Source organism: Gorilla gorilla, chromosome 18 (assembly GCF_029281585.2).
Source record: "Gorilla gorilla gorilla isolate KB3781 chromosome 18, NHGRI_mGorGor1-v2.1_pri, whole genome shotgun sequence".
NCBI lineage: Eukaryota > Metazoa > Chordata > Mammalia > Primates > Hominidae > Gorilla > Gorilla gorilla.
The window spans coordinates 105,095,260-105,114,219 of NC_073242.2; the positions used below are offsets into that span (position 1 = coordinate 105,095,260).

At 45.6% G+C, this 18,960-nt stretch overlaps 1 protein-coding gene across 1 annotated transcript in view; it reads right to left on the reverse strand.

Annotated features, from left to right (window-relative positions):
- The window catches only part of GLG1 (golgi glycoprotein 1), a 152,868-nt gene extending 138,064 nt beyond the window's left edge, over positions 1 to 14,804 (reverse strand). Inside the window, exon 1 of the mRNA XM_031002968.3 lies at positions 14,014 to 14,804. Coding sequence (XP_030858828.1) covers positions 14,014 to 14,472 — 459 coding nt within the window. The 5' untranslated portion in view covers positions 14,473 to 14,804. The remainder of the gene's footprint in view (positions 1 to 14,013) is intronic.
- Between the last annotated feature and the right edge of the window lie 4,156 nt (positions 14,805 to 18,960).

Below are 18,960 nucleotides of genomic sequence, written 5' to 3' on the forward strand. Positions count from 1 at the left end.
AGCTCCAAAGCCCATTCTATTTTTCCATTTACCACAATGCTTTTCCTCTCATCACAAGCTTCACATGACTATAGGACCTTCTCTCTTCTTATTTTATTTCATATATAATAGGTGTGTCCTCAGCAAATGGCTGCTATCGTTTGAATATGTCCCCCAAAGTTCATGTGTTGGAAACTTAATTCCCAATACAAGTGTTGAGAGATGGGACCTTTAAGAGCTCACTAGGTCAGAGAGCACTGGCCTCATGAATGGATTAATGCCCTTATCTCCGTGATCCTGGGAGTGGGGTTCTGATAAAAGGATGAGTTCCGCACATTCCTTGCGCAAGCCCACCCTCCCTCTTGCATTCTCTTGCCCTTCCACATTCTGCCATGGGATGATGCAGCAAGCTGGCCCTCACCAGATATGGCCTCTCAATCTTGGACTTCCCAACCTCCAGAACCATGAGCCAAATAAATATTTCTTTATATATTACCCAGTCTTGGGTATTCTGTTATAGCAACACAAAATGGACTCAGACAATGGCACTAATTAACAGATGGCATGACGTTTGTCAATGATTAAAATTCTCCATTACACCCCTTTCTGCATCGTTGAAGTTACTGTCCACTTCCTGCTGTTTATCACATTACAGAGCTGATATGGCCAGTGCAAGAATTTTGAGAGTTCTGTTAAATGACTTGCAGGGCAGTCTTTATAGTTTACACTTAAATTACAAGTGAAGTACCAGAGCTTTTTTTTTTTTTTTTTTTTTGGAGACAGAATTTCACTCTTGTCACCCAGGCTGGAGTGCAATAACGCGATCTCGCCTCACTGCAACCTCCACCTCCCAGGTTCAAGCGATTCTCCTGCCTCAGCCTCCTGAGTAGCTGGGATTACAGGCATGTGTCACCATGCCTGGCTAATTTTTGTATTTTTAGTAGAGACGCGGTTTCACCACGTTGGCCAGGCTGGTCTCAAATTCCTGACCTCAGGTGATCTGCCCGCCTCGGCCTCGCAAACTGCTGGGATTACAGGTGTGAGCCACCACACCCGGCCAGGTACCAGAGCATTTTTAACATAATTTCTTTTGCTGTCATTTGTTTAAAACTTGTATTTCAATTGATTTAGAACTTATATTCCTATTCTCCTGGTTAATTTTACTCATCTACCATTTCACTTCGTTGTTTATCATGCTTATGATTTTAAATAAGTATAACATTTTTATTTTTTTGTTGTTGTCATTTTTTTGAGACAGAGTCTCACTGTTGCCCAGGCTAGAGTTCAATGGCACGATCTTGGCTCACTGCAACCTCCGCCTCCCAGGTTCAAGCAATTCTCCTGCCTCAGCCTCCTGAGTAGCTGGGGTTACAGGCATGCGCCACCATGTCTGGCTAATTTTTGTATTGGTAGGAGAGACGGGATTTCGACATGTTAGCTAGGCTGGTCTCAAACCCCTGACCTCAGGTGATCTGCCCACCTCAGCCTCCCAAAGTGCTAGGATTACAGGTGTGAGCCACCGCGCCCAGCCTATCACGTTTATTTTTTAAAGAAACACAAAATTATTTTAAGAATTTGTTTTATTTTACAAGTGTATAGATCCAGGATTCAAGTCAGCACCCATTTTTAATATGATTGACCCTACCAAGAATTATAGGTGTTATTCAAGCCTTTAACAGGAAAATGTACAGGTCCTGTAAATATCACACATTCAGTCAAACAAAACTTTCTGATTTCAGTAAAATTATTAAAGCTGAATGACTACAGATGCCTGGTTCTCTTAAGTCACTGTTTTTAGATTCCAGTCCACACTCCTTGTTCCTTCACACTCTATTTTAATGCAGATACAAAGGGTAGTACTGGCACAGTTCTGAGGACCATCACTTAGGATCCTTTCTTAAGTTTCAAATCTATCTAAGGCAACCAAAATAAGATGAGTCACTAACTGACCTCCAGTTTTATCGGAGTATTGTTCTCAAGTGGAAGGAGCTGAAGCACCCCTTACAACTCATAAATTAGGCATTCGGAAGATGAAATCTACTCATAAACAAGATTAGGAGGCTTTTGTTTTGTTTTGTTTTTGAGACAGACTCTCACTCTGTTGCCCAGGCTGGAGGGCAGTGGCATGATCTCAAAATGTGTACACTTTGAAGCGGTAAAACCTCTGGGTAAAGGAATTAAGTTCTGCCAAATTTGGAATACTGCCTATCAAATCAAACCATGTTGATTTAAGGCCGGCACGGTGGCTCACGCCTGTAATCCCAACACTTTGGGAGGCAGAGGCGGGCAGATCACGAGGTCAGGAGATCAAGACCATCCTGGCTAACACAGTGAAACCTCGTCTCTACTAAAAATACAAAAAATTAGCTCGGCGTGGTGGCAGACGCCTGTAGTCCCAGCTACTCAGGAGGCTGACGCAGGAGAACGGCATGAACCCGGAAGGCGGAGCTTGCAGTGAGCGGAGATCGCGCCACTGCAATCCAGCCTGGGCAACAGAGCAAGAATCCGTCTCAAAAAATAATAATAATAATTTAATTAACACGAACCACCAATTTAAGAAGAATTAAAAAGTACTGAAGGGCTCTGGGTGCGGTGGCTCACGCCTGTAATCCCAGCACTTTGGGAGGCCGAGGCAGGCAGATCACAAGGTCAGGAGATCGAGACCATCCTGGCTAACACGTTGAAACCATGTCTCTACTAAACATACAAAAAATTAGCCGGTCGTGGTGGCGGGCGCCTGTAGTCCCAGCTACTCTGGAGGCTGAGGCAGGAGAATGGCATGAACCCAGGAGGCAGAGCTTGCAGTGAGCCAAGATGGCGCCATTGCACTCCCACCTGGGCGACAGAGAAAGACTCCGTCTCAAAAAAGAAAGTACTGAAGGGCTTTTTTTCCTGATTCTCCCAACCATTTCCTCTACTGTACGCCTACAGCATTTAATTTATTCTTCTCTTATGACACTTATTACTTTAAAACTTGTATTATGGTTTTCAGTAAAGATATCTTTTTCTTCTAGATCAGTGCTATTCATAAGTATGTGAGACACATACATAATTTTATGTTTTCTAGTAGTCATTTATTTTTAAAAAGTAAAATTGATTTTGTAATTTATTATTTAACCCAATATATCGAAATTTTTTTAAGACATAAACAATATAAAAATTATTGAGCCAGGTACAGTGGCTCACGCTTGTAATCCCAGCACTTTGGGAGGCCGAGGCGGGTGGATCACCTGAGGTCAGGAGTTCGAGATCAGCCTGGCCAACATGGCGAAACCGCATCTCTATTAAAAATATAAAATTTGCCGGCCATGGTGCCACATGCCCGTAATCCCAGCCACTCGGGAGGCTGAGGCAGGAGAATTGCTCGAACCTGAGAGGCAGAGGTTGCCCCTTATACGTGAAAGTGGAGTTTTCCTTTGATAGGCAGTATTCCAAATTTGGCAGAACTTAATTCCTTTACCCAGAGGATTTACCCCTTCAAAGTGTACATATTTTGAGATCATGCCACTGCACTCCAGCCTGGGCAACAGAGCGAGAGTCTGTCTCAAAAAAAGAAAAAAAAATTATTGTGGGCTGGGCGCGGTTGCTAATGCCTGTAATCCCAGCACTTTGGGGGGCTAAGGCAGGTGGATCACCTGAGGTCAGCAGTTCGAGACAAGCCTGGCCAACATGGTCAAACCCCTTCTCTACTAAAAATACAAAAATTAGCCAGAAGTGGTGGCGTGTGCCTGTAAACCCAGCTACTCGGGAAGCTGAGGCAGAAGAATTGCTTGAACTCGGGAGACAGAGGTTGCAGTGAGCCAAGATCGTGCCATTGCACTCCAGCCTGGGCCACAAGAGACTCCACCTCAAAAAAAAAATTATTGTGATATTATACATCCTTTTGGTACTAAATCTTCAAAATCAAATGTGTATTTTATACTTACATCACATCTCAATTCAAACAGGCCATGTTTCAACTGTTCACTAGCTGCACGTGGCTGATGACTACCACAGTAGACAGTGCAGTCCTAGGTTACTTATGCCTTAGGGACAGGGGGGAAAATGAGCTATCACACAGCTGGACTGACTTGTTTTCAAATCTTGATTCCACTACTTACAAGCCCTGAGGCAAGCTATTTAGAATCAGTTTTCTCACTAAAAATAATAGGATGTAATAGGCTGGGTACAGTGGCACATGCCTATAATTCCAGCACTCTGGGAGGCCAAGGCAGGAGGACTGCTTGAACTCAGGAGTTGGAGACCAGCCTGGACAACAGAGTGAGACCTCACCTCTACAAAAAAAAAAACAACTTTTAAAATTAACCGAGTATGGTTACTACTAAGGAGGAGATACTCAGGAGGCTGAGGTGGGATGATCACTCGTGCTCGGGAGGCAGAGGCTGCAGTGAATCATGATCATGCCACTGCACTGCAGCCTGGGCAACAGAGTGAGACCTCGTCTCAAAAAAAAAAAAAAAAACCCAAAACAAAACTCACCAGGCACAGTGGCTCACGCCTGTAATCCCAGCACTTTGGGAGGCCGAGGCGGGAGGATCACCAGGTCAAGAGATCAAGACCAGCATGTCCAACATGGCGAAACCCCGTCTCTAGTAAAAATACAAAAATTACCTGGGCGTGGTGGGGTGCGCCTATAGTCCCAGCTACTCAGGAGGCTGAGGCAGGAGAATCGCTTGAACCAGGGAGGCGGAGGTTGCAGTGAGCTGACATCATGCCACTGCCCTCCAGCCTGGACAACAGAGTGAGACTCCATCTCAAAAAAAAAAAAAAAAAGAAAGAAAAAAGAAAAAAAAAGCTCCGGTGATAGATGGTGGTGCAAGCAGATCACCTGAGGTCAGGAGTTCAAGACCAGCCTGGCCAACATGGCGAAATCCTGCCTCTACTAAAAAAACAAAAATTAGCCGGGCGCAGTGGCTCACGCCTGTAATCCCAACACTTTGGGAGGCCGAAGCGGGCAGATAACGAGGTCAGGAGATTGAGACCATCCTGACTAACACAGTGAAATCCCATCTCTACTAAAAAATACAAAAAATTAGCCGGGCACGGTGGCGGGCGCCTGTAGTCCCAGCTACTCGGGAGGCTGAAGCAGGAGAATGGCGTGAACCCGGGAGGTGGAGCTTGCAGTGAGCTGAGATCGCACCACTGCACTCCAGCCTGGGTGACAGAGTGCTGGACATTAGCTGGACATGGTGGTGTGTACCTGTAGTCCTAGCTACTCAGGAGGCTGAGGCAGGAGAATCGCTTGAACCCGGGAGGCAGAGATTACAGTGAGCTGAGATCACACCACTGCACTCCAGCCTGGGCGTCAGAGCAAGACTCTGTCTCGAAAACAAAATCAAACAAACAAAATCAATAAGAATGATAATAATAAAACATCTCTCATAAGATTAAATGAGATAACACCTAGAAAGCATCCAGTCCCTCAGGACAGGGCACACAGAAAACCCTCAGTAAATGCTAACCATTATAAGTAGCAGTAGTATACTTGAACACTAAGCAGTGTCTTGCACACAGGTTTCAATAAATGTTTGCTGAAAGAAGAAAAATTGGTCGGGCGCGGTGGCTCACGCCTGTAATCCCAGCACTTTGGGAGGCCAAGGCGGGCGGATCACGAGGTCAAGAGATCAAGACCATCCTGGCCAAAATGGTGAAACCCCGTCTCTACTAAAAACACAAAAAATTAGCCGGGCGTGGTGGCGGGCACCTGTAGTCCCAGCTACTCGGGAGGCTGAGGAAGGAGAATCACTTGAACCCAGGAGGTGGAGGTTGCGGTGAGCCGAGATCACGCCACTGCACTCTAGCTTGGCGACAGAATGAGACTCCGTCTCAAAAAAAAAAAAAGAAAAAAGAAAAAAGAAAGAAGAAAAATTAATTTACATGATAGCCTATAAGCCATTTTAATTGCTGCTTTTAAAAATATATAAATAAGGCCGGGCGTGGTGGCTCACGTCTGTAATCCCAACACTTTGGGAGATTGAGGTGGGTGGACTGCCTGAGGTCAGGAGTTTAAGACCACCCTGGTCAACATGGTGAAACCTCGTCTCTACAAAAATTAGCCGGGTGTGCTGGCAAGTGCCTATAATCCCAGCTACTCGGGAGGCTGAGGCAGGAGAATGGCTTGAACCCGAGAGGTGGAGGTTGCAGTGAGTCGAGATCATTCCACTTCACTCCAGCCTGAGCAAGAGCGAAACTCCACCTCAAAACAACAACAACAAATATATAAAAATATATATATATAAAACTTATATAAAGAGGAGATTTTTGTTATTGTTCCCGAGTAAATTTGTTTTGAACACATTAAGAGAAATGCACAAAAGAGAAATACAGCATTTCATCTTTTGGACTGTTCAAGTATTTTATTTCCTTCTACAGAACAATGAATTATTAAGCAACTATATACTGTAAAGCATTCTCATCAAGAGATTTCTTAAAAAGTATTTGCCATAAATGACAATGCTACTTTACAGGTAATTCTCAATTATCTGCTGCAATATTTTTATCTGAGGTAGGGATAAAAACATCCCATTTCTGGACTTTACTTGGAGAACCAGCTAGAGGTGAATATACGACCCTTCATGACCTGGACTGGAAACATTTTCAAGTTCTCTATTTCAGTCAATACAGCCCCTTTAATAATTCCCCAAAGCATCTCCCCTTTCCACCTGTGCTACGACTCTCTTGCACACGTTTTGTATTCCCACAGATCACAAAATCACAAAGCACCAGAGCTGGAAGAATCTTAAGAGATAATCCAAGGCCAGCAGCGGTGGCTCACGCCTGTAATCCCACCACTTTGGGAGGCCAAGGCGGGTGGGATTACCTGAGGTCAGGAGTTCAAGACCAGCCTGGCCAACATGGTGAAAACCCGTCTCTACTAAAAATACAAAACTTAGCCAGGCCTCGGCCGGACACAGTGGCTCACGCCTGTCATCTCAGCACTTTCGGAGGCCGAGGTGGGCGGATCACGAGGTCAGGAGATCGAGACCATCCTGGCCAACATGGTGAAACACCATCTCTACTAAAAATACAAAAAATTAGCCGGGCATGGTGGTGGGCACCTGTAGTCCCAGCTACTCGGGAGGCTGAGGCAGGAGAATGGCGTGAACCCGGGAGGCGGAGCTTGCAGTGAGCCGAGATCGCACCACTGTACTCCAGCCTGGGTGACAGAGCTAGACTCTGTCTCAAAAAAAAAAAAACAAAAAAAAATTAGCCAGGCATGGTGGCTGGTGCCTGTAATCCCTGCTACTAGAGAGGTGGAGCCAGGAGAATCGCTTGAATACAGGAGACAAAGGTTGCAGTGAGGTGAGATTGCGCCACTGCACTCCAGCCTGGGTGACAGTGCGAGACTCCGTCTTAACCAAAAGCAAAACAAAACAAAAAAACAACAGAGAAAGATAATCCAGTGTTAGTGCTTTCTGAAGCATGTGCTATTGGTAATATGCAAGATGATTTCAGGTGGTATGTGTTGGTACTGTATATTTTATAGTCATATATTTAGTTTCATATATATTAGAGAAGTATACCTACCACATCAAATTCATGAGTTCACGTATATTTCCGCTTAGAACAAGGCTAAGTGGTGTTGTGTACCTATAGTCCCAACTACTCGGGAGGCTGAAGTGGGAGGAGAGCTTGAGCCCAGGAGTTTGAGGTTGCAGTGAGCCATGATCATGCCACTGCACTCCAGCCAGCCTGGGAGATAGAGTAAGACTTTCAAAGAAAAAAAAGAACAAGGACAAAGCTAAAGTAGACAGTCCTTGCTTAAGAAAAGAGGCCGGGTGCAGTGGTTTACACCTGTAATCCTAGCACTTTGGGAGGCCAAGACAGGCAGATCACTTGAGGTCAGAGGTTCAAGACCAGCCTGGCCAGTGTGGCGAAACCCCCGTTTTACTAAAAATACAAAAATTAGCCGGGTATGGTAGCGCATGTCTGCAGTCCCAGCTACTCGGGAGGCTGAGGCAGGAAAATCACTTGAACCCAGGAGGCAGAGGTTGCAGTGAGCCAAGAATACGCCATTGCACTCCAATCTGGGCGACTGAGAGAGATTCCACCTCAAAAAAAAAAAAAAAAAAAAAAACACTGACAGAAATTTCAAGCTAAGAATAGCAGAGCTGGGTTCCACCCAAATCTAAATCCTAATTTTGTGTTATTTCACTGCCCTAAAATAATTTACTATCTGTATGACATCAAGTGATTAACACTCTCTTATATAATCGCTTCTCGATCACAACAATCTCATTTATCAAACCAACTGCAAGCAATGGTGGTGTCTTAAAGTACTAGTGTCCTTCCACAATGATAGGTGTATAATAGAAGATCAATAATGACTTGATTATGTGGTTAGATTGCTTCCAACCAGAGAGACAGCATAGGAGGAAATTCCATATTGGCTCAAACAAAACAATCATAATATATCCTAAAGCCAAACAATGTTTGGATTAATTGCTGTTTGAATTATTCATTGTCACTGATTCCCTCCATGAATGAATATGGAATCAGGTTCCATTATATATATGGTACATATATAATCCTAGAAACTTTACAATATATACATACCCAGGGAATATATACAGGAAATGACTCATATAAGTTAGACAGCAGAGATCTTAGAAACCGTACTGTAGGGGCAGGGTGTGGTGGCTCCGCCTGTAACCTCAGCATCCGGGAGGCAGAGGAGGGTGGGTCGGTTGAGCTCAGGAGTTAGAGACCAACCTGGGCAACCCGGCAAGACCTTGTCTCTCCTAAAATTAAAAAAAAAACAAAAAAAAAGGATACCCCAACTACTCATTTAACACATCAGGAAGCAGAGAGAGAGAAAATGACTGCTTACAGTCATTTGTTAGCTAATGGCACTGACAGCTCTAGTCTCAGTTCACTTTTTGTGATGTTCCATGGATTCAATATAAATATCAAGGAAATACAACTAAATGCTTCCAGTGTTCTAGTACAAATCCTGCTTAAGGTGAGTGGGGATTTGAAACTCTTTTCATAAAGCAGAAATTCGGTTTATGATGCACTCAGACTAATTAAATTAGCGTTGGGTGATAACGCATTTGCCTGAGAAATCTACAAATACTTCAATGCACTGTTACAACTCAGTTGTTCTTGTGCCCCATTTAGCATACATTTATAAACCTATGGCATTCTCAACAGTCACAGACTAATTTCCTTAGCTACAACCACCCATGGTACATTAGAAAGAGTATGGTCTTTTAAGTCAAAAAGGACTTGCTGAATACCAGCTCTACCACTTAGGATATAACATCAGACAACTTACTTTAGCTCTTTGAGCCTATTTCTCTGCTAAAAGAATAACAGTAGCACTAGCACTAGCACCTCATTATCATTATCGTTGATAATGACAGTCATTAACAACAGTGAGACAATAGAGATGGTGTAGTCCACTATCTCAAGTATACAGTTAAGTGAAAGGTTAAAAGCAGAGTACAAAAATATTTACCTATGAGTCTAAAAGGGGGTTTATGGTTTGCAACACTGAAATGTTAATTCCTGTTCAATACCTAAATTAGTTTATTTAAATATTTACAAAGCATTCACTCTGTGCAAAGCTTAGAGCATGGTTACAAATTTATAATCTGAGACTGATATATCAAGAAAAGGTGGCAAGAAAGAATTTATGTTTTTCTTTTTAGTGTCAGAATTACTTGCAAAAGAAAGATTTCATTATACATTTAAATACAAAAACAAAAAAAACCTTCTAGTTTTTAAAAAGTATTTATCACAGACATGCTTGAAGTATTTGAAATGACAGTATCTGGGATTTGCTTTTAAATATGCCAGCCTCCCAACCCTGTGCCCTAAAAATAAAAGGGCGGGGCCGGGCATGGTGACTCACGCCTGTGATCCCAGCACTTTGGGAGTCCGAGGCGGGCAGATCACGAGGTCAGGAGTTCGAGACTAGCCTGGCCAATATAGTGAAACCCTGTTTCTACTAAAAAATACAAAAATTAGCCGGGTGTGGTGGCGGACGCCTGTAGTCCCAGCTACTTGGGAGGCTGAAGCAGGAAAATCGCTTGAACTCGGGAGGCTGAGGTTGCAGTGAGCCGAGATCGTGCCCCTGCACTCCAGCCTGGGTGACAGAGTGAGACTCTGTCTCTCAAAAAAAAAAAAGGGTGGGAACAGTTGAAGCTGGGTGATGTATACCGGGGGACTTATTACCCTATTCTCTCTACTTCTGTGTAAGAAAATCTATGGGGCACGCACAATGGCTCATGCCTGTAATCCAGCAGTTTGGGAGGCCGAGGCAGGCAGATCACCTAAGGTGAGGAGTTCAAGACCAGCCTGGCCAAGGTGATGAGGAGGCTGAGACAGGAGAATCACTTGAACCCAAGAGGCAGAGGTTGCAGTGAGCCAAGATTGTGCCACTGCACTCCACCCTGAGCAACAGGGCAAGACTTGGTCTCAAACAACAACAACAACAACAACAACAACAACAACAACAACAGCAGCAGCAGCAGCCACGCGCAACAGCTCATGACTGTAATCCCAGCACTTTGGGAGACCAAGGTGGGCAGATCATGAGGTCAGGAGATCAAGACTATCCTGACCAACATGGTGAAACTCTGTCTCTACTAAAAATACAAAAATTAGCTGGGTGAGGTGGTGCGTGCCTGTAATCCCAGCTAATTGGGACGCTGAGGCAGAAGAATTGCTTGAACCAGGGAGTCGGAGGTTGCAGTGAGCCGAGATCGCACCACTGCACTCCAGCCTGGCAACAGAATAAGACTCCGTCTCAAAAAAAAAAAAAAAAAAAAAGAAAATCTAATCTATGAACATCACAAACTTCTTTTATTAGAGACGGTGTCTCACTATGTTGCCAGGCTGGTACTGAACTCCTAGCTCAAGCAATCCTCCTGCCTCAGCCTCCCAAAGTGCTAGGATTTCAAGTGCGAGCCACCGCGCCCGGCTGAACACCACAAACTTCTAAGGAACCAAGGTCTCCAACTGAAACTTCGAAATACAAGACACTAGTGGAAAAAAAAAAGTGCTACTGGCCATTTCAACCAAGAATACGTAAAGTATTTTAAAATGACTGACAACATCAAGCATGCCTTCCTTATCACATACTAGGCAACAGTATCTTCTCTTTCTTTGGTATTATTACTCCACCTACTAGAACAGCCCAGGGAATATTTTTTCTTTTCTGCCTTACACTTTCTAATTTTTTGTTTTTATTTAAATAACTTGAACTACTAATAATTATACACACACAACTAGGACTACTAACACACCATTACTGGCTATTACATCTATTATTTCATAGTGGACCCATGATATACTTGGCCTTTTTAAAAGCATGACTCATCCGAGAGCGTTAAAAAAAAAAAAAAAAGAATCCCAAGGCCAGGCACAGTATCTCACACCTCTAATCCCAGCACTTTGGAAAGCCCAGCTGGGAAGATCACTTGAACCCGGAAGGTGGAGGCTTCAGTGAACTCTCCAACCCAGAAGACTGAGGCTGCAGTGAGCTATGACTGCACCACTGCACTCCAGCCTGGATGACAGAGTGAGACCCTGTCTCCATCATAAAAATTTTTTTTCAGAAAGAAAAGTTCCATAAGGTTCCAAAAAGCAAAAGTTAAGTTTGACATATGCCAAGTACTACAGTGAATCCACATGAATGAAGTGATATGTAGGCACTGTACTAGGTATCACAAGTATTTTAGAGATGACAAGATGACAAGGGTGTGCACAGATGATATGGAAATACGACACCATTTTATACGGTATAAGGTACTTGAGCGTCCTCGGATTTCAATATCTGCAGGAGGCCTGGAACCATCCTCCAGTGATACCAAGGAACAACTGTACTCATATGCTCTGCCTTTTCATAATTCCAATAATGGGCACGGATAGGAAAATGTTCCCTGCATTTGCATGCAAAGGGACAGAAAAGTACATATATCTATTTCACTATCAAATAGTTCTACTTACTGAACAGCAAACACAAAACATATTCTATACATGTTTCTTCAAATGTGCCTAACTAGTTTACTTCTTTAAGTTATGCTCTTTCAAACACATAGATCAGATTTAATTAACTCCCAGACTAAGCAGAATGAAATTTCCTTTCACTGTCTTTAAAGAAAAAGAAAATAGGGTGGGGGCGGTGGCTCACACCAGTAATCTCAGCACTTTGGGAGCCCGAGGCCGGCAGATCACAAGGTCAGGAGATCGAGACCATCCTGGCCAACATGGTGAAACCCTGTCTCTAGTAAAAATACAAAAATTAGCTGGGCGTGGTGGCGCTCGCCTGTAGTCCCAGGTACTCAGGTGGCTGAGGCAGAATTGCTTAAAGCCGGGAGGTGGAGGTTGCAGTGAGCCGAGTTCAAGCCACTGCACTCCAGCCTGGCGACAGAGTGAGACTCCAACTCAAAAAAAAGAAAAGAAGTTTAAAAATAACTCCACCGCCTGAAGAATACACACAGGTGTTCACAGTACACTTCCTTCATTATTTCTGTATGTAAAAACTGGAGGAAAAAACATTAAATTGGCAATTTGGTCCCTCCACCTCCCCCCAACCCCCCAAAACCCCCATTTCCAATTTATATGACGCCTTTCCTCCTCTGGAGCATAAAACTGCCTCCTTTAAGTGGAGGTTTCCAAATGTCCGGAATACACATGAAGGATATATACACTCCTCGAATAGGCCACTTTTTGCCACTTTCCCTAATAATGTGCTGTTTCTACCACAAACTACTAATAATTGTTTGGTCACCAGTATTAGGATCCTAGTGTGATGAAACGACATCTATTATGTGTCCTCAAAGAGCGAAAAGAAAATTCCAAAAAGTTCGACAGAGTTAGGAATCTTAGCTGTATCTACCAGAGGACTATCCTCCTAGTCGTTAAGCTGAAGATAAGAACTCACGTAAGGCCTCACATTTCTAGGGGCTTTGGAAACTTCCTTTCTTTCTGTCTCCTGCTTATGTATGTCTTTTCCTCTATCTGAATTGCTTTTGTATAGAATACTGGAGCACGAGATGAAGGGGGGAAATGCCAAGAGAAGCAAATTTCTACAAGCAAGTGGTCTTGCTATAGCTTGAACGCCTTAAACAAATCTGAAATTAAAAAAAAAAACTAAAAACAGTATCAAGTGGTAGCTTCATTCTATCTGTCCACCTTTAGGGCTAATTTTATATACCTACACCACTGGAAAAAGTTACTACTGTCAGATTTGCTCCCAAACTTTGAGAATTGTCATTATGGTCTGCAGCATTAAACCTAGATTATAAATTATCAATGTCACTTGATTATAAATTACCAATGTCACTTAACTGAATCACACCAAGCAACGACAAATCTAGATTTCATTAAGAGATACTGTTAAAAACACATTTAGACCTCAGAAAGGCAAGATCCCACAACCCAGTCACAAACACAGCTTCAAACGCTTCCCCAACTTTTCCAGCTTTGGGGCGCCAAGTCACTGGGAGTTAACAGCTTAAACATGGGGTTCAATAAAACTGACCAAAGGAAGTGAAGAAAACAAAGCATACATTAATTTCAGCACCAAAAATATGGATTTGCGAATTACATCTACTGCAGTAAACAGCAGATCAAACATCTACTGCTAATAAACAGATCATTCTTTACAGCCTAAGTACGCCAGGCATTTTTTTATGTTTAAATGGCTTGCCACAAATTGTCCTAGTCGAAACTGATGGCAAAATCCTAAACTGATCTTCGGCGAGGAGACACTCTGCATAGAGCATTAAACAAAAGACAGGAGCGAACAGACACGCTCTGGGCCTCGGCGGATTGCGGCCAGGAGCCCAGGTTTTCGTCCCAGACCCCGGCAATAGGGAGGGAAATAAGGGCGGGGGAAAGAAGGAGTGGGAGTGGGATCCTTTTCCCTGAAAGCGCCTGGGAGTGAGGAGCAAAGAGGGAAGGAGCGAGTGCAGCACAGAGGAAGCAAGGAAAGCAGTCGACCGGCGCAGCGGCTTCCAAGGCCGGCAACACCCTCGGGCCCGCACCAGGCCTGGCCCTCCCGGCTTCGTCCCACCTCCTCACCTCCCTCACATCCTGCAGGCACTCGAGCACCGCCAGGTTGTTGCTCCAGGTGTGCTTAGGGCACACGCGGGTCACGTCCTCCCTGCAGGACTCTTCCTCCGCCAGCTTCCAGCCCCCACCAGCCCCCGCTCCTCCCCGCCGGGCCGGAGGCCCACCCGCCGGGAAAGGCGGCTGCGGCGGCTGAGGCTGCTGTTGCTGTTGCTGTTGCTGCTGCTGCTGTTGCTGCTGCTGCTGCTGCTGCTGGAGCTGCGATGACTGAGGCAGCTGGGGCAGCTGCTGACCCGCCGGGCCGCCGCCTCCGGCCTGCCCTACGAAGGACACAAAGTTGGCCCCGGGACCCTGGCCCTGGCTGTGGACGCCCTGGCCGGGGAGTTTCTCGGCCCCGGCCGCGAATAGCAGCAGCAGATGCAGCGCCGCCGACAAGCGGAACATCCTCCGTACACGTCCACACGCCGCCATCTTGAGTCCGCGGCGAGCTCGACGCACTCGCAAGCGCCGCGTATTTAAATGAGGGGGCGGAGACGCTGGGCGTAGCAGCGTGGCCCTGCCGAGCCCCGCCCCGCCGGCGCCGACCCGCGAACCCAGAGTGGGGCGAAGGAGGAGGCCGTGCTGGAAACCGCACACACCCTGGACCGGCGGGCGGGAGAGCGGCGCTCCTTACCCGGGGGGGTTGCTGGGGTTTCTTAAAAAGCCCGGGCAGGGCGGCCTACTCTAATTCCCTTTGCTGTCACAAAAAAAAAAAAAAAAATCAAGGGAATTGGGGTTGCCACAACCAAAATGGCCGGTAGAATATGTCGCCGGTTCAATGACTTGGAAAACAAAAACTTTATATGTAGAGGTGAACTTTGCACAACCAGGTGTATTACGGAATCGGAAAGCCTCTCCTTGTATCGCTCCCTCCTTCCTTCCTTCCTTCCATCTGCCTCAGAAGTCTTTCTTAGCCAAAGAGAGAGACAGCATTGAATAGGGTTAAGAGCATAAGTTCTGGGGTAAGAAAAAAAATTAAGGTTATAATCCTTGCTCTGGCAGGGTACGCAAGAGCTCAAATGTAAAGTACCATTGACAAGATTCGAAATAATAATTTAAGTGCCTGGCCCACAACACTGAACTCAAAAAGTCACAGCCAGTATTGTTAATAAACTGGGAAGCCCTTTGTGCATGAATCCTGATTTTAAGCCAGCATTTAGATTCATGTTTAAAGGATGAAAAAATAATAATAAAACACATCTTTGAGGACTCGGGTTAAGTCTGTGTGTCGGTAACTGTTCTCATTGACCTGCATGCAATATCGCAGGCACCCCACACTAGCATCCCCTCCCTGTCCTTAGGAGAGAGGATATGTTCCCAAAGCCTCTTCACATCCGCTGTGTAATCTGAGCCATGCATCAGGCCTGCGTTAGGTTCTCATTTAACTGAAGAATGGCACAGAGATGTTAACAGTTCTGCGTGGAGGGATTAAATGAGCTGCCCAAGAGGAACTCTGCCATCCTGTAGACAGCTAGTCTAGCCACCAGAACCCCTGGGGCTTCCCACCACCCCGGCGCACTTTCATCCCACTCTGTCCATGCACATGTTGGGGAATGAGGGCAGTTTGGGATGTGTAATCTCCACTGGTCATTGTGTCCAAAAATGCGAATTACATCTACTGTAGTAAACAGACAGCTTCTGCTGTCCTGACCCGCAAATGAGCAGTCAAGACCAGGTTAGACATAACTAGAACCTGAGAAGTCAGGAGCTCAGGGAACCCAAAACGAGCTCCTGAGACTGAAGATATTCTGTGAGTACAAATTACCCACTGTGGCTGACCCCAGGCCTCTATCATGGGGAATGAGAGCTTGTTGGCATCTCCACCAACAGTCACCTTTGCTACTGTCATAAAATGATCATGAGGCTGCTGCTAACCTTGAGCACTGACTAAGGCAGCCCCATGTTTATTAGCAAACACATGGCATAGGTAAGTTTCAGTCAGGCAGGCTGGACACATCACCAGAAGTCCTTGAGATGTCACTAGTGTATGTTAATTTTTTTTTTTTTTTTTTTTTGAGACGGAATCTCACTCTGTTGCCCAGGCTGGAGTGCAGTGGCGTGATCTCTGCTCGGAGCTGCCACCTCCACCTCCTGGGTTCAAGCAGTTCTCCTGCCTCAGCCTCCGAGTAGCTGGGATTACAGGCATGTGCCACCACACCCAGCTAATTTTTGTATTTTTAGTAGCTACGGGGTTTTGCCATGTTGGCCAGGCTGGTCTCGAACCCCAAACCTCAGGTGATCTGCCCACCTCAGCCTCCCAAAGTGCTAGGATTACAGGCGTGAGGTACTGCGCCTGGCCTCCATTAATTTTCAATGCTGAGTCTGCATGTGTTCAGACAAGTGGGAGATTATTTTAAGCCAGTTTAACTAGAAATTGACAATCCTAGATAAGCCATCAGTTACTTATCTTTCAGCCTGAACTGAGGAAACCACAGCCACAGATTGCCTCCAGAGATAGGGAGGAGTACACATGGCTATCTTGAAATCTCAGTGACCAAGAAGCAAGAAACAGATAAATCTGGGAACCTGGCCAGCTCAGGCTGTGTCAGGCAAGCGTAGACCTTACGGAAGCCACGAGCCCCCAAACCCGTGGGAAGACAGTTGCCTTAACTCAGGTCTTCTGGTCTCATTGCCTTTTCAATATAACATATACTATCTCTATCAGAAACGGGGAATTCTTTTTTCTTTTTTTTTTGAGAGGAGTCACACTGTCGCCAGGCTGAAGTGCAGTGGCGCGATCTCGGCTCACTGCAACCTCTGCCTCCGGGATTCAAGCAATTCTCTTGCCTCAGCCTCCCAAGTAGATGGGACTACAAGTGTGCGCCACCATGCCCAGCTAATTTTTGTATTTTTAGAGACGGGATTTCACCATGTTGGCCAGGAGAGTCTCAATCTCTTGACCTTGTGATCCATCCTCCTCGGCCTCCCAAAGTGCTAGGATTACAGGCATGAGCCACTGTGCCCGGCCAAGAAACGGGGAGTTCTTTTTACCCTTTATTGTATCCTTTGTTTCCTGATCCTCACTTTCTTAATTTATTCATCAAGCAGGTATCTGTTGAACATTTTCTTTTTTTTTTTTTTTTTGAGACGGAGTCTTGCTCTGCCACCCAGGCTGGAGTGCAGTGTTGTGATCTCAGCTCACTGCAACCTCCGCCTCCTGGGTCCAAGCGATTCTCCTGCCGTAGCCTCCCAAGTAGCTGGGATTACAGGCGTGCACCACCACAACCGACTAGTTTTTGTACTTTTAGTAGAGACGGGGTTCCATCATGTTGGCCATGCTGATCTTGAATTCCTGACCTCAAGGGATCCACCTACCTTGGCCTCCCAAAGTGTTGGGATTACAGGGATAAGCCACCGGGCCCAGCCATGAGCATTTTCCTTGTTTGTTTTCAGACGGGGTCTCCCTCTGTCACCCAGGCTAGAGTGCAGTGGCATGATAATTGTGGCTCACTGCAGCCCCAACCTCCTGGGCTCAAGCAGTCTTCCCACCTCAGCCTCCTAAGTAGCTGGGATTACTGGTGTGTGCCACCACGCCCAGCTAATTATTTTTTTTTGTAATTTTAGTATTTTTTTTTGTTTTTGAGACAGGGTCTTGTTCTGTCACCCAGACTAGAATATAATGGCATGATCATGTTCACTGCATCCTCAGCCTCCCAAGCTCAAGTGATCCTTCCACCTCAGCTTCCCAAAGTGCTGGGATTACAGGTGTCAGCCCTGCACCTGGGCTGTTGAGAATTTGTTCTTTTATTATTATTATTATTATTATTATTATTATTATTATTTGAGATGGAGTGTTTCACTCTTGTTGCCCAGGCTGCTGTGCAATGGCATGATCTCAGCTCTGCAACCTCTGCCTCCCAGGTTCAAGCGATTCTCCTGCCTCAGCCTCCCCAAGTAACTAGGATTACAGGCGCCTGCCACCACGCCCAGCTAGTTTTTGTATTTTTAGTAGAGAGAGATTTCACCATGTTGGCCAGGCTAGTCTCGAACTCCTGACTTCAGGTGATTGCCTGCTTCGGCCACCCAAGTGCAACCATGAAAAGAGGACTCTAAGTGTTCCAAAATCAGACGTTAATAACTAGTTCAAGATTCTAAGGAGGTGGGAATAAGCATTCAAAATGAAGGCCTGCTAAGCATGGTGGCTCACACCTGTAATCCCAGCACTTTGGGAGGCCGAGGCGGGTGGATCACCTGAGGTCAGGCCTTTACTAAAAATACAAAAATTGGCTGGCCATAATGGTGCAACCCTATAGTCCCAGTTACTCAGGAGGCTTACGCAGGAAGATCACTTGAAAGCGGCAAGTGGAGGTTGCAGTGAGCTGAGATTATGCCACTGCACTCCAGCCTGGGTGAGAGAGTGAGATCCTGTCTCAGAAAAATAAAAAAATTTAAAAATTTAAAAAAAAAGGGGGTCAGGCGCAGTGGCTCATGGATGTAATCCCAGCTACTCGGAGGCTGAGGCAGGAGAACTGCTTGAACCCAGGAGGTGGAGGTTGCAGCTCCGAGCAGAGATCACGCCGCTGCACTCCAGCCTGGGCAACAGAGCGAGACTCGGTCTAAAAAAAAAAAAAAACAGTGCCTATCAAAGACTCAGTGTTGCAGGCTGGGCGCCGTGGCTCATGCCTGTAATCCCAGCCCTTTGGGAGGCCAAGGCAGGCAGATCACAAGGTCAAGAGATCGAGACCATCCTGGCCAACACGGTGAAACCCCGTCTCTACTAAAAATACAAAAATTAGCTGGGCGTGGTGGCCTGCGCCTGTAATCCCAGCTACTCAGGAGGCTGAGGCAGGAGAATTACTTGAACCCAGGAGGCAGAGGTTGCAGTGAGCCGAGATTGCGCCAGGGCACTCCAGTCTGGCAACAGAGCAAGACTCTGTCTCCAAAAAAAAAAAAAAAAAAAAAAGGCTCAGTGTTGCTCTC